Below are 16581 nucleotides of genomic sequence, written 5' to 3' on the forward strand. Positions count from 1 at the left end.
ATTTTATTTTTTTATTTTATTTATTTATTTTTTTTATTTAAAAAAAATTTTTTTTTCAACGTTTTTTATTTATTTTTGGGACAGAGAGAGACAGAGCATGAATGGGGGAGGGGCAGAGAGAGAGGGAGACACAGAATCGGAAACAGGCTCCAGGCTCCGAGCCATCAGCCCAGAGCCCGACGCGGGGCTCGAACTCACGGACCGCGAGATCGTGACCTGGCTGAAGTCGGACGCTTAACCGACTGCGCCACCCAGGCTCCCCGAGAGAGAATTTTAAACAGTCTCCACGCTCAGATTGATGCAGGGCTCAAACTCACAACTGTGAGATCATGACCTCAGCTGAAATCAAGAGTCAGATGCTCAACTGACTGAGCCACCCAGGCGCCCCACGTCTTTGGCTTTTGTTGTTGTTGTTGTTAAAAAAAACAACCTCTTCTTAGGCTGCAGGGGATTCACGCTGAATTGGCAGTGTGCCATTTTCAGCATTCCAGGGCTCATTATTTCACTAGTCCAGACAGAATCCACACTTTTCAGAAGAGAAACAATTTTTATATTAATTATACCATTCCTTTTAATCTCCACAATATATACAAAAAATAATTTAAAAAGATAGTTATAATTTACCAAGCACGTGAAGCTTAATTAAGGTGAGGGAATTAACAGTTCCTTTGACGGCATTCCAGAATCACGCTTACACATACAGTTTGAGGAAAACTCAGCCTACAAAATCGGCGTCTAAAAACTGATTAACAGACCACCGATTATATGCAAAAAGTAAAAGAATAAGACGGCAAAAGGACTCACCTCATGCTTTCCACAAGAATTAAAATAGAAATGAATCCCATCATTTCTCTGCAGAATGTAACTTGCCAGAATTATATATGAAAAGCACAGCTCATCTGCCCATGCTCAGAAGTCCTTCGCCAAAACACTGTAGTTGGCCATCGTTCTTCCTCAAACCTCTTGTTTTCTCAGAAGGGCTAACTTTTGAACTTTTCTTTCCATCTTCATGGAGCCTCATGGAACTGACCCAAGTGCTTCTCCACTAGCTAGTTGCCATGTATGATGTGCTGTGATTTTTCTCTACAAGGTATTCGTATCTGGTGACAACTTACTGTTTAATTTTGCAAGATAAATGTAGGCAGTGATTAATAGTTTGGCCTTCGGCAACGGCCAGACCCAGATTCAAATCACAGGTTGGCCTGTTACTAGCCATGTGATCTTCTACGAGCCACTTCTCTGTAGGAGGAGGCTGCTAAGATCTACCTCACAGAGCAGTTGTGAGGATTAGATGAGCGCGTGTTGGTAAAAGACTTGGCACATGCTTGGCACGCAGTAAGCTCTTGGCTTATGGCAGTTGTTATTATCCCAAGAGTATTTGCATTTTAATGTCATGAGATGACAATATCCTTACCCAAAGGAATGGATGTTTCAGGATGGGATTACAGGCATGAGAACAAGCAGACATCTCGGAACCGGTGCTGTTCAGGTCTCACCATTTAGTAATTGCTTGGGTCTCCTATATGCACGGTTTTCATCCACTTGAGGGGAAATCGTTGTCACATGGATCACATTGATAATTGGTATAGGACCTCACTGACAGATGTCGCTTTTTCTAAGACCGCATGTGGACTGAATCAGGTGCACCCAAAGGAGTAGTCATTTCAGTTTGCCACAGAGCAGTACTACCCAAAGTGTAGACCCCAGACCAGGAGCATCAGCCCCGTCTAGTGGGAGCTGATTAGAAAGGCACATTCTTTGTCACATCCCAGACCCACTGAATCATAATCTCTGGCAGTGGGCCTAGACAACTACATTTTACCAAAGCGCTACAGGCAATTCTGATGCACCCCAACATTTGAGAAGCACTGTTATAGGACACGAACACAGGCCTTTAAGCTTTGGGAAACCAGAAATCTTCACTCTACATCTTTGGAGGAGCCTCCTACAGGCCCTAAAGAATGTATATGGCTGGGCATTCCCATACACTTCACTCTGACATTCTAAGGACATACATAGCCTTAGAGAGGACCCTGGAAAGTTTGACTGTCACTAGCAATGTGACATTAACAATGAGATCAACTTCATTCTTATTTCATTAGATAGAGTCCCATTTCTTTCATGGTTTCATTCTTTTCTATGCTTCAGATTAGTTGTGTACTTTAGGGTTATTCTTTTGTGTATAAATTATTGAGATTAATAAGGACGATCTTCAGGGGCACCTGGGTGGCTCCCTCAGTTAAGCGCCCAACTCTTGATCTTAGCTCAGGTCTGGTTCTTAGGGTCATGAGTTCAAGCCCCATGTTGGGCTCCATGCTGGAGTGAAGCCTATTTGAAAAAAAAATTAGTAAGAACTACCTTTAAATTTCAGATTTAAAAAAGGCGGGGGGGGGTGGGGGTTGGTGCCTGGGTGGCTCAGTCGGTTGAGCATCCAACTTTGGCTCAGGTCATGATCTCACAGTCCGTGAGTTCGAGCCCCGCGATGGGCTCTGTGCTGACAGCTCGGAGCCTGGAGCCTGCTTCAGATTCTGTCTCCATCTCTCTGCCTCTCCCCCACTCATTCTCTGTCTCTGTCTCTCTCTCTCTCTCTCTCTGTCAAAAATAAATAAACATTAAAAAAAAGTTTTAATTCAGATTAAATTTGCATAAATTTTTTTTGGAATCTGTTTCAGCCAATTATAATTTTATTTCAACATGCTGATTTTTGGAAGCATCTAATCCGTTTTCCCATTTATATCCTCATTCTTACTAAGTAGATGTTAGTATTCTATAGACATTTGCAACCCAGGTACCAAACATGTAGTTTTTATTTTGCCTTGTCTTCTTTTAGAGAAAAAAATCCATTCAAAATGTAATATGTTCAAAATTAAGTGCTTTATAATTTTTTTTTTTGAGTGGGTTGATTACTTTTCAGCCATGGTGGCTATCATGCAAGAACAAGCCATACACTCAAGTCACCTGACTTCTTGTCATAGAAGGGAATTCCGGGTGCAGGAGGTTGAATGGTGACCTTCAAAAACTGCTGTGTCCATGTCCTAACTCCCAGAATCTATAAATAGGACCTTATTTGGGAACAAGGTTTTTACAGATGTAATTAAGTCAAGGTTCTCAAGATGAGACCATGCTGGATTAGGGTGCGCCCTAAACCCAATGACAAGTCCTTGGAAGGTAAGAGAAGAGGGAAACAGACACAGAGACACAGAAGAGAACACCATGTGAAGACAGAGGCAGAGATTAGAGGGATATGTCTATAAGTCAAGGGACACTAAGGATTGCCAGCAACCACCACAAGCTAGGAGAGAGCATGGAACCTATCAACCTTCAGGGTCTCCAGAAGGAACCAACACCGCCATCATCTTGATTTGGGTAGTCTGGCCTCCAGCGAATAAATTTCTGTTGTTTCAAATTACCAACATTGTGGAAATTTGTTGTGGCAAGAAACTAAGCTTCTTATGCCAGCTCATTGACAATGCCTTTTACTAATTGCAACTATCAACATTTGCAAAATTTGGGTTTAAGAAGCTTTCTTGAGGAAAGGCTTACCAACAGGTTGCTGAGTTTCTATTTCTATACTATGAGCCATAAACCCTTAGGCAAACAACAGTAACACCGTTTTCGGAAATGAGAAGTATAGCTATTAGCGTTTTATTCATTGGACCAAAAAAACATGTGGACAAGCCAACATCAATGTGCATAAGCTGCTTAGTCTTAGAAAACTTTCCTAGTCACAAATGATAGCAGAGCTATTTTACCATCTGTAGGAACGGCTTAGAGACTAAAGATAAACAGACATTTCTTATATTGCATAAGGTTAAAGAGGAAGGTGTGAGATCAGTCTCAGTTATATATTTGGTTTAGAATGCTTGTGGATACATTCATTCACTTACCCCATTGTTGAACACATTTATGGAGTGCGTCTTATCTGTATGATGTTAAGCATTGAAAAAACAGCAGCGTTTAAGATCAATTCCTTGCCTGCATAGAACAAATAGCTAATGGGAAATGCTGGTAATAAATAAGTAAACAGATAAATAAAATATTGGCACATGGTATGAAGGAAATAAACAAAGTAATGTAACCACTCAGTAAAAAGCAGCCTTACCAGTGTTTTTGGGTTTTGTTATTGGCATAAAAAAGCATATTAAATGTAATTGTGTTGTTCATTTATTTGTCTACTTATTTATATTCTCTCCTTCTGGACCGTAAAAGCCACATGATCAGGGACCTAGTCTTGTTTCTTGCTGTCTCCCCAGTGTGATGACACTGGCTGGTACACGGTGGACACACGGTACATATTTGTTCAATATATTTATTTGGTGATGAAGTGAATATGATACAAACTGACAGAGGCCCTATGCACGATTAGGGGATGCAGAAAGCATTGTATTTGTATAGCATTCGTATTTAAGATCCTTAGTCAAAGTGTTTGACCAAACTGCCTTGGTTTGTCTTTATTTCTAAATATGACTTTTGGTTTTTAAACATTACAGTTGACCTAAAGCTGTTTAAAAATGCTAATCAGGGCGCCTGGGTGGCTCAGTCGGTTAAGCGTCTGACTTCAGCTCAGGTCATGATCTCGCAGTCTGTGAGTTCGAGCCCCGTGTTGGGCTCTGTGCTGACAACTCAGAGCCTGGAGCCTGCTTCAGATTCTGTGTCTCCCTCTCTCTCTGCCTTTCCCCTGCTTGTGCTCTGTCTCTCTCTGTCTCTCAAAAATAAATAAACTTAAAAAAAATTATAAAAAAGTATATTTGCCTTGGACTTGTTAATTTCACTTCTGAGACTATATCTTATTGAAATAATGAAGTATATGTGAATATTTAGCCATAAAGATAATTAAATGAAGTACTATTTATGGTAGCAAAGTATCGGACATCATCTAAGTGACCAACAAGAGCAAAATAAAGTTTTGGCAAAGTTATTTTTAAAATTCAGTATAATAGTATTTTGCAATTACACTAAATTGCATTTTCCACAAGTTTATTTATTGACATGGAAAGATGCTGAAGAAGTATTAAGGGGGAAAAAAAGCAAAGTAAAAATAATTGTCACAATACTGTATAAAAATATTTACATATTGTGGAGAAAGGGAGACAGACTGAGGGAGGAACCAGGAAATATTTACACAGATGTGTTGTTTGTGGAGTAGATTGTGGTCTTTATGATGAATGCTTTTTTATTAAAGTGTGTATGCTTTTTTTTAAAACGTAAAGATAGGGACGCCTGGGTGGCTCAGTCGGTTAAGCCTCTTGCTCTTGATTTCAGCTCAGATCGTGATCTCTTAGTCATGAGATCAAGCCCTGAGTCAGGCTCCAAACTGGGTGTGGAGCCTGCTTGAGATCCTTTCTTCCTTTCCTTCTGCCCCTCCCCCACTCATGCACACATGGTCTCTCTCTAATAATAATAATAATAATAATAATGCAAAGATACATAGTTTTGCTTTAAAGTTTTCCTGGGGGAACCAACAGAAACATGGACAAAGGCCATGAACAGGCAGTTTATATAAGCAAACACCTGTTTAGCTATCCCGTATGTGAAGAGATGCTTGAACTCACAAGTGGAAGAAGAAATGCAAATGTTACATCAATAGGATACCACTTTGTACCCATTGGATTGGCAAAAAAAAAAAAAAAAAAAAGTTAGAAATTGGGTGAGCAAAAGGGGAAATAGGATTCTGGTGGAGTCTAGATTGGCACAACACATTCTAGAGAATGGGTCTGGAGGGCTATTTTGGAGGGCATGTTAAAAAGTAGGTTTTTCTGTGATTAACCCTCAATACAGGTCCTGGTAATAAAGAGAAAACCAAATCAAACTGACTTTATTTTATTATGGATTAATATGGACTTATTATTACGGACTTTGTTTTATTATTATTTATGTCACGGGTAGAAAAAGCAAATAGGACCTACTGCTTCTCTCCGCCTGATTCATACAAGCACGATGGGTTGCATTACTGTAAGAAAGTGGTGAAAATCTTGATAAAGGATCACATGAACTTGGACTTTACAATAAGTGAGGAGGAAATGGATAAAAATGACTGGATATGTGAACTTTAGGAAAGCAGACTTCAAAATGTCACAGCATGAGCACAGCTTGTTAAAGCCTCGAGAAGCCACCAGCCCCGGAGTGACACAGCAACCCAGAAGGACACAGCTTGAAGAGATGACCATTTAGTCAGAATCATGTCCGATTTTGTAGGCAACAAACACTTGACACATCCTGGGAATTCGTCATAACACCCAGCTCCTGTCCTAGTGCAGCAAGAAAAATATTCATAAAGATTTTATTTATTTATTTAAAAAATTTTTTCTAGTGGCGCCTGGGTGGCTCAGTCAGTTAAACGTCCGACTTCGGCTCAGGTCATGATCTCGCGGTTTGTGTGTTCGAGCCCCGAGTCAGGCTCTGTGCTGACAGCTCAGAGCCTGGAGCCTGCTTTGGACTCTGTGTCTCCCCTTAGAGAGAGAGAGACAGAGCATGAGCAGGGAAGGAACAGAGAGAGGGGGAGACACAGAGTCCAAAGCAGGCTCCAGGCTCTGAGCTGTCAGCACAGAGCCTGATGCGGGGCTCGAACCCACAAGCCGCGAGATCATGACTTGAGCCGAAGTCGGACGTTTGAGCCGCCCAGGTGCCACTAGAAAGATTTTATAAACAAAAAGACCTCTTCTCCTGGCCCCCATTGTGGGCCTGGAGTATGAGGGCACAGAGAGGTGTCCAGTCCTGATTGTGAAGGACATGATAGATCATGGTGTAAATTTTAGCCCTGAGAAAAATTAGAAAAAGCACGTGATCTGACTTTCATTTCAGAAGAGTCATGATGAGACCTTTGAGAGAAAGAACATTTGTGATTAGGTGACCACCCTGTGAATGATCCAGACCTTGAAGGAAAGCAGATGGGCCGTGGACCTTGTTGCCATCTAGGCAGGACACGGCCGATGTTTATTTAGTACAGAATCAAAGTAGGCCAAAAGTAGGGGGAAATCCAGATGGTAAGCATAAGCTAAAACACTCAAGACATAGTGAGGGTTAAAACTAGGAATATTGAGGCACCTGGGTGAATCAGGTGGTTCAAAGTCCGACTGTTGATTTCGGCTTGGGTCCTGATCTCACAGGTCGTGGGTTCCAGCCCCGCGTCAAACTTCAGGCTCTGCGCTGACAGCGTGGGGCCTGCCTGGGATTCTGTTTCCCTCTTTCCCTGCCCCTCCCTCCCTCTCTGTCTCTCTCTTTCTCTTTCACTCTCTCAAAAATAAATAAATAAACATAAAAAATTAAACAAACAAAAAAGCAGGAACATCATGTCCAGGCCTTAATGCCATGTATGACGGTGACAGTGGAGAGCGTGGGTAGTAGGGATCAGTTGCGATGTAGTCTGTGTACCAGAAAGCTGGAGACCACTCGAGGGTCCATATCTGGGGAGAGCGGATAAGTAAACAGTGGCTGATGGTTACCACAGAATTCTCTACGGCTGCTATTAGACATAGGCATGCCACCAGCAATATGATTAGAGACCCAAAGAGGTTCCTAGCTAAGGCTGCCAGATAAAATATAGGGTGCACAGTTAAGTTTGAATTACTGGCAAACAACAGATACTTCTTCAGGATAAGTATATCCCAAATAACTGCTAGATCTGGCAAGTCTAGCCATAGCACAGCGCAAGTTCCGGAAATAACAGCTATGCACGCAGGCAAATCAACCCAACGTATTTTCTAAGCACACATAGCAAACACCTCGATAGCTGTTGCGTTTGTGGGAGAGGATAGGGAAGAAAAATGAATACATAAATATTCACGTAAACAAAGAAATAAACGAAGAGAAGGCCTTAAATGGACAAGTGGTAATAGGGAGGTGAAAATGATTAACTCAATTCTCTGCACCTAAATCCAAAAGGAAGTAAAAAAAAAAAAAAAAAAAGAAAAGAAAAAAAGTTTCCTTGCACTCTCCTGGAATCTCTTCCCTGGGTTCCCGCAACACTGCCTGGCTGATAACCAGCATATTGTTCTACCAGACCGTCCCTACAGATGACTCTGGCACCTTCCAGCACAACTAAGCTACAGGAATGTGAGGAGGTGAAGGAGTGGATATGTGTCCAGGGATTCAGGAGGGAAAAACACTAATAATTCTGTAAACCTCGTAAAAAATGAAACCAATAAGCAAATCTCTTAGGAACATCGCTTCACCTAGATTTGCTCTCCCAGTAGCAGAACATTCTCATAGAGAAAATATTAGTAAAAGAAAATGTGCGAGCACAAATCCTTAACTGTTGCTAAGGGGTAGCCGGCAGAGTAGGCAAAGTTTAAATCTCCTCATTGGAAAATGACATTTAAGTACATGTCATCAAGTAACTCTTACTCTCTTAAAACCTTTTTCTTTTTTAACGTGACAGCTGATTACAAGGAGAGCTTTAATACGATTGGAAACATCGAGGAGATTGCATATAACGCTGTTTCCTTCACCTGGGACGTGAATGAAGAGGCAAAGGTGAGTGAAAAAGTAGCATTGATTCATTTCTCGTGCCTTTTAAATAACGTCACCGTTCCCTGCAGATGATTCTTTCACAACAGCCTCTATAAGTAGGGAAAGATTTGTTAACTGAAGCCAGGGGTAAAAAAAAAAAAAAAAAAAAAGGAAATGAGCTTGTTATCTTTCTCTAGAAGTTACGCACATTCAGTTACGTGCAGTTAAATTGCCTTTTGGGGGATAAAGGAGAAAAGAGTGTGTGCGTTTCTCTGTGGCCTCTCGTGGGATGGGCCAAGCTGCATGCCCCTCCCCAGTCCTCCAGCTCCCTGTGCTTTATTTTAGCACATGATACTGGCAAGGCTCGTCCAGAAAACCTCGTCCACCTACACTGCAGATTCCCCTAAACAGCCCTGACTGCTGCCTTCTACAGAGGCAGGAAAGTGTTCAGAGCTAATGTGTCCATCGGTAAGTGACTGGGCAGGCCTTCTGGCCCCATGACTCCTTCCAGACAGAGCCTGCTTGAGGGAAGGGTACAGAAAGCACGACTGGGGGTCTCTGACCTTCATTCCCTGTGGTAGAGCTGGCACCGTTACATTGTAATCCTGTCTTTAATCCCGACTGCTTCAACTTTGGGTCATTTTTCCTGGTCCCAGCATGGTTAGGAAAGGCAATGGTAAAATCTACGGCGAGTTGTGCCCTGAGGGTAGATGTCCATACTGCACTGATTTGGGTAAAAAAAAAAGGAAGACGCATGGCTACTCAGGTCTGTCTGCCAGACATGAGTCCCTTCGATTTTATGAAAACTGCAGACTCTACTTATGCTCACTCTTCTTTCTGTGTTGTTTAGCTTCTGATCCTTGAGCCTTATTTTGCACTTGAGAGAAGGTTCCAGATGAAACCTAAGCTTGTTTTCTGCCTCAGTTATGTGCCATTTAGGAGGGTGTTAGAAGACTGTCTTCAAACTAATGAAAAGATCAATGTGAGCAGTTCCCTTCAATGCTTTATTGTCTTCGAGCAGGGGGAAGGCTGGGTGAGAAAGGAAGCTGGATGGGAGTTTGTGGGCATGAGTTATGTACAAGATGAATTGCTCAGTGTCTCATTTCACTCAGGTATGAAGCGATGTAAATGAAATTGGCTTTAGGCCCAAGAAAGGTGACCCAAATGGGTGAGCGGCAGCGGAGTGCCAGAACAGCCTGAAGAATGTTCCGGTGGCTCAGCGCATCCAAGGGGAGGAAGTAGGCCTTGCAGCAAACGGATGGGAGGTCAGGTCCCACACGGAACTGTAGGGAAAGTTTGTCTTCTACGGTTCACTCCTCCTCCATTTAAAGTTCCTTGCTCTAATCTTGTGCTTCCCGTTCATAACTCCATTCCCTCAGCAGCGACATTGCTGGGGTAGATAATGAAAAGGCCATCTGGGCAATGGCGCCATGGAGTGGGGGTTGAAGTCCTCAGAGAGTCATCTGACCTCCCTGGGCCTCAGTTCCCTCCCATATACAAACAACAGCACTTTTCCAGTGGTCTCTGCTGTACCACACATTGTGCTGGGATTATGACGTGGGAAGATCCAGGGCTCAGGGAAAGGCGACAGGGAAACCAATAACCCCACAACAGTGGCAGGGGTGAGAGGCAGGCCAACTATATAGGGAGCACAGGGATCAGGAAGACAGTGGGATCCTATCAGTGACAGTGTCTTGTCAGGGGCGCCTGGGTGGCTCAGTCCGTTAAGTGTCCGACTCTCGAGACTCTTGATTGCGGCTCCGGTCATGATCTCAAGGTTTGTGAGATTGAGCCCTGCTCTGGGGTCTGCGCTGACATCACAGAGCCTGCTTGGGATTCTCTCTCTCCCTCTCTCTCTGCCCTTCTCCCGCTCACGCACATGCGCGCGCGCGCGCGCACACACACACACACACACACACAGTCTCTCTCCCTCTCTCTCTCTCGAAATAAATAAACATTAAAAAAAAAAAAGAAAGAAAGTGCCTTGTCAGTGTAAAGCAAGCTATAAATGTGAACTGTGATCATAGCCCCAGTTTTCATTATCAGGCGGTCTGTGATAATGAGTGCTAGTGGGTGAATGTGTCAGTAGGGACCTTTTGAAGAACATGCCTAATCAGAGGCGATGGCTTAAATGATGGAGGCTCTGCAGTGAACTAGCAAGGTAGGTAATTTGGGGTTGAACTGACCTTTCTTTTAGCCTAGTGCAGATGAGATCACTCATTTCCCATAGGTAGGAGCTCACTTTTCTTCTTGAAACGTGTGTGGTTGTGCATGTGTGTTGTTACGGGCTGACAAGTTTAAGCTCACATAGACCTTGACAAAGGGCAGTGGAGGATACTTCATATTGCTTACTGTGGCAAAATGTTTGTTTAATATATATATTTTAGTGACTATAACTTGGTTGTTGCCATTGTATCAAATAAGTAATAAAAAAAATAATAATTTCCCCCAAACTACTGGCAGAATTTTCAAAGAAAAACCGTAAAAGTTAAATTCACTTCATTCTTTAAAATATTACTGATTTTTGGGGCGCCTGGGTGGCGCAGTCGGTTAAGCGTCCGACTTCAGCCAGGTCACGATCTCGCGGTCCGGGAGTTCGAGCCCCGCGTCAGGCTCTGGGCTGATAGCTCAGAGCCTGGAGCCTGTTTCCGATTCTGTGTCTCCCTCTCTCTCTGCCCCTCGCCCGTTCATGCTCTGTCTCTCTCTGTCCCAAAAATAAATAAACGTTGAAAAAAAAATTAAAAAATAAAATAAAATAAAATATTACTGATTTTATAATTAGCAGATTGCAAAACAAAAAACAAAAAGCAAAGTTGTATGACTGTTGAGAAAATGGTTTCCATAAAGCAAGAAGTAAAAACATCCTTCCTACAGCAGAATTGCGATTTTCATGATGTGGACTTCTCAGGAGCCATTGACCTTGCCTTCAGGTTCCTATTTGTAACATCCACAGAGAAATTTTTTGTAGGTTATGAGGCCGGGGCCCCGTTCAGTGTCCTACATTATTTTGGTTTATATGGCCAGGGGACACAAAATTATGACCTCCAGCCTTTATGTGGGCCACAGAATTCTATGTTGTGTTGTACCTCATGCATTTATGTACTCCTGTTTCAAATTAAAAAAAAAATTTGCCCACATTTCATAACCAGGAGATTATAATTATTATTTTTTTCGATCTAGACTTCTGGATTCTTTCGGGTAATTAAAGATTCTGGCACCCATGAGTCTAAGCATTTGCAAGGCCACGAGTGGCTCTTAGGAGATACTGGCTGTTCTTTTTATAGTAACATCCTTTTCTCTAGCCTTTTCTATTCTGGAACTTTCCCTGCCTGGTCGTTGGGGACATGTGAGTTCTTAATGCCTCAACCACACACTCTCAAACTACTGAATATGCAGCTTACATCTTCACTGGCTTTCAGTGTTGGGGAAGGTAGTGACACAGTGGAGGTTGCCAGTATTCCCGGGTGCCTTGGCCAGGCTTTGGCAGCCGGCCAGAAGTCGCCTTGTGTTAGCTCTGTTCAAGAGAGTTGCTGTGACCTTTTGAATGCCCACAGTGGTGGTAAATCTTGATCTTTGAATATGTTTAAAGAAAAATATCAGAAATCGGGGCGCCTGGCGGTGGGGGGGGGGCTCAGTCTGTTAACTGCCCCTACTTCAGCTCAGGTCATGATCTCACGGTTCGTGAGTTTGAGCCCCGCGTCAGGCTCTGTGCCGACAGCTCGGAGCCTGGAGCCTGCTTCGGGTTCTCTGTCTCCCTCTCTCTCCCCCCCCCCCCCCCAAATAAATAAACATTAAAAAAATTTTTAAAAATAAAAGAAGAACATCAGAAATCGCCTGGGTCCAAGTCTGAATACGTATCGACACGTTTGATAATACCACTTCATGGTTAAAAATGAGATTTCCTTTGTGAAAGACCAGCTTTAAAGACAGCAATGTCAGAAGAGACATTACAAACATACTTTGAGTCACAGCAGCATCATTTGAGAAAACCATATGTCTTCCTACGATAACTATGTTAAAGAAGAGCTTTTATTTGGACATTTAAGGTTCGGGGCGTTCATTAAAAAAAAAATAACGGCCTGGTATTTGGTAGTCTTAGCACATATGCATAATCAAGACTCGATGATAAAAGTTTATGCGTTTTTCTTTTTTTTTTTTTTTTTTTAATTTTTTTTTCAACGTTTATTTATTTTTGGGACAGAGAGAGACAGAGCATGAACGAGGGAGGGGCAGAGAGAGAGGGAGACAGAATCGGAAACAGGCTCCAGGCTCTGAGCCATCAGCCCAGAGCCCGACGCGGGGCTCGAACTCACGGACCGCGAGATCGTGACCTGGCTGAAGTCGGACGCTTAACCGACTGCGCCACCCAGGCGCCCCAATGATAAAAGTTTATGCGTTTTTCGAAAGCACAGTTCCTACTTTTTTCTTTTGTTGCTGTCCTACCTTGCATTTCTAGTTCTCCTTTAGCACAAATAGAAGAATGGCAAGGATGTGAAACGCTAATCGTTTAATCTAACGATAGGAAAAAGTTGGGCCAGGGAAGGTGTTACAACTATTAGTCAGAATGAGGCCTGGGGATTAGCTGCAGATTTTCGGTCTCAGTTGCAGGTCTCGGTTCTGGCAGAACTGTCAGAGTTCTTCTACCCAGAACCGGTTTTGCTGGTTGTGCCACAGCGTCCCTCTGCGCAGTGACACAGGCAGCAGAAACAGTCTGCAACGGGGCGTTCTTTTCCCCGCAGGGTCCGTGCGGTCTGGAAGCTCATGTAACACGAACTGGCGTCCCTGGGTCCCTGGGTCCCTGGGTCCCTGGGAATGACTCGGTGATATCTGGGTGGGTGAGGTCCTGAGTGTCCACGCTGTCACGGACTGGAGATTGATGGGGGTCTGAGCACAGGGTGCCAGCACTGGAGTTCGGGCAGCCAGACGCTCGTCCCGGCCCCGGAATGGCTGGCTTTGTGAATTGCCCCTCCCGAGCTGCGGTTTCCTCAGCTGGCAAATGGCAGGAAGAGGCGACAGAGAATCAAGGTCCGGTCCATGCGATTCTGTTGCGAAGGTCACAGTGCTTCGTTCTTTCACGTGACTCCCGTTTCCAAGGTCCTTTCACTTTTTCTTTTTTTCCCTTAGCCAAACGCTGGTACCTACAAAGTAGATCCGTTGCTCGCTAATCCCCAAGATGAGGCATTCCCAGGCAAGACCCTACTGAATTATCGAAGAGCAGTGAGCTCAGATTCCTGGCACCGAGCACTGCCTTTCTTCAGGCGATGACATCACCCCCAGAGCCGAAGGGCAGCAAACCCTAATTACAGACTCCCCTTTCTCCCAGATTTCTAAAGAGATTCTTGAAACCGGGCCCCTTGTTTTTGTCCGGTGCCGTTTTCTCTGTTCACAGTGATTTCAAGAAACCGCGATGTGCTACAAACGCCTCTCATGTGACCACAGAGAATTACGTGAGCATTAAGATGCTACTTGGTGCTCTGAGGAACAAGTTTCCTTTCTGTGTATTTTCTACCGGAACACCATAGCACTGTCTCCCCCATTTCTATGCTTCATTCTTTCTGTGGTGTATGAGCTAAGACGAAGGAGGCTTCTTTCCATGAAGCCTTTTTTAATCCCTCTGCATCCAAGCCTTTTGGAATGATCTTGATCCAGTAAAAATGTTCCTCCTCCCTTAACTACCAGCACTGCTAAATAACCAAGCAGTTAGATAAACCCACTACTACTCTGTCTCCCATCCCTGATTTTTAAAAGAACTTATTATAATTCAAGAATAGGAAATTCTGTCACTCCTGGGTTACTCTTGGCTGCCTGTCACCTGTGCCTGTGTGCAGAAGCAGGGATCACCCTCCAGAGCAATGCCTACCCTGTCCCTCCCCTTCTCTGTGCTGAGTTGCAGGAAGGGGCTCTGGGGGGTCGCTAGTCCAGCTTCTACTCTGCCGTATCAGCAGTGAATGTTCTTCCTGCATTTGGGGGTTCAGGGAGGAACTTTCCGAAAGGAAGTTGTTGCAATTTTAGAAAGGGTCAAGGACACAGATAAGCCGTATGTTTTTATCCCTGTTAAGCTTTTGTGCTGAAATTGGGGGTGGGCAGGGCTGAGACCTGGTCAGGGTGGGGCAGGGAACAGAAGGGTGGTGAGACGTTATGGATCATTTTCTTGTGTATCTCAGATTCTGATTCCACTAAATATCGACTCCTATGTAGCAGGCACTGCAAGATTAGGCAAGTAGACAAGGTGGACTTTAAACATATATCCTCCAGATTCCATGCTGTTAAACATCCCATGAGAGGGAAATCTGCATTTTTTTTTTTTTTTAGACCCAAGCATACTGTGATTTTTCTTCTCAAAGCAATTTATGGAGTACAGCTCCAGAGAAAAAGAAAACAAATGGTTGGCCCCATCTCCTTGAGTAAAGCAGTTCAATCAAGCCGCCATGATTTTGTCACTGTCTCCTTACTGCCCACCAGCAAGATGGGTTTGCTGCTCCAACACAGTCTCTCTCTGTCCATGTCTTTGGTTGCCCTGGTACATTTTCTATTGATATTATACATATTATCGATTAGAATGAATATGGGAATGAGGACTGTTCAGCTGAGTGCGTGTGTGTATTAGCCTTACATTAGTGATCTCATTTGCACGATCACTAACTTTGTATTAATTAAAGATCAGTGCATGCTTTGTAATGTAACTCTGAGACATCCCAGTGTTTTCTTCACCACAGTGATATACATCTATACTCCTCACTTCTCTCCAGCTGCTTTCCTTGGTATCCCGAATTTCATTTTCATGTTCATGTGCGTTATTTTTGTACACTTTTCTTTTACGCTTTTGTTTCTGTTGTGAACGGTGGTATAATGCTGTTATGAACCGTGAAGGCTATTCTTTTCTCTTTTTTGTAATGCCATGCGGGAAGCACATGAAAAAAAATTCAAGGCAAGAGTGATGATTATCATTAGAGAAAATAAAGTTTACAGGAGGCACACAACGGTTTTTAGCTTTATGTTTGCAACTAGAGAATAATCCAATAAACGAAAGCCCACATTTACCAATCTAGTAAATTCAAAGTAAATATTTACACATAAGCAATATTCATTTGAGAGATATGTTCCTCTAACTTTGTGGTCCCTTTGGATGCTTTAAATGAGTTGGATTTGTGGAAGAGATATCCATGTAATTTTTTAAATTGTAAGGAAATTCAGGGCGAGGGGGTACATGTTGATATTTCTTCTGAGCCCTATTTTCCTTAATGTTTGTACCTTTTATTTATTGCATTTATATCTGATTTTGCTCTGATCCCAAGGAGATATTACATGAGCACTGAGACCCGGTTTGAGGGATAGAAACATGGATGTGCTGATAAGAGTCAGCTGGCTGGCCTGGAAAATCAAAATGGAAGTTGGGAATAAAAAGTGTCCTATATTTGTAAACCCATTCTTAAAATAGAAAATGGAGGGGCGCCTGGGTGGTTCAATTGGTTGAGCGTCTCACTCTTGGTTTCGGCTCAGGTCATGATCCCAGGGTTGTGGGATCGAGCCCTGCATTGGGCTCCGTGCTGAGTGTAGAGCCTGCTTAGGATTCTCTCACTGTCTCCCTCTGCTTCTCCCCCAGTCGCACATGTGCACTCTCTCTCGCTCTCAAAATAAAAAAATAAAAGAAAATGGCGTTTGTTTAATGTCCCAGCATGGCCCTATAGCTGCCTTGGACTAAGGACACTTGATGTGGCCTGTGTCATGAATTCCTTCACGTTGTGAGATGTGAGGAGAGCTGTCGTGGAGGGTGACTTACTCTGTCCCCATGTACTCCACGGTGCTTCCTTTTCTTGATGCACGGGTTAACCCTTTCTCTTCCCAGTGCTGTCTTTTCTAGGTACAGCTAGTGGTCGGTAAGCTAAGCTTAGCTTTTTGCTCCATCAGCTGCTAATGGATGGGAAAGACAGCTTTTCTGTCCTCCTTATCTCAATGTTAGTAGCTTAACAGACAGGCTGGTGGAAACACCAATGCTTTGATCAGGGCCTACGTAAAAATACTAAGTTGGCGAAAATGTAAGTGTTCTCACCGCCTTGTACACTGCAAATTATCCAGTCTCTTTTTGTGGGAAATAAGGTTATGCTATTTGAAAGACTGGCTTGAAATTCACCA

General features: G+C 43.3%; 1 protein-coding gene across 5 annotated transcripts in view; it reads left to right on the forward strand.

Annotated features, from left to right (window-relative positions):
- Window positions 1-16581, forward strand: part of GRHL2 (grainyhead like transcription factor 2) — a 179940-nt gene that overhangs the window by 106292 nt on the left and 57067 nt on the right. For all 5 annotated transcript variants that reach the window (XM_040494133.1, XM_040494135.1, XM_040494136.1 and 2 more), the window contains exon 8: window positions 8378-8472. In XM_040494133.1, coding sequence (XP_040350067.1) covers window positions 8378-8472 — 95 coding nt within the window. The remainder of the gene's footprint in view (window positions 1-8377; window positions 8473-16581) is intronic.

This window comes from Herpailurus yagouaroundi, unplaced genomic scaffold (assembly GCF_014898765.1).
Source record: "Herpailurus yagouaroundi ecotype Mexico unplaced genomic scaffold, PumYag 186, whole genome shotgun sequence".
Taxonomy (NCBI): domain Eukaryota; kingdom Metazoa; phylum Chordata; class Mammalia; order Carnivora; family Felidae; genus Herpailurus; species Herpailurus yagouaroundi.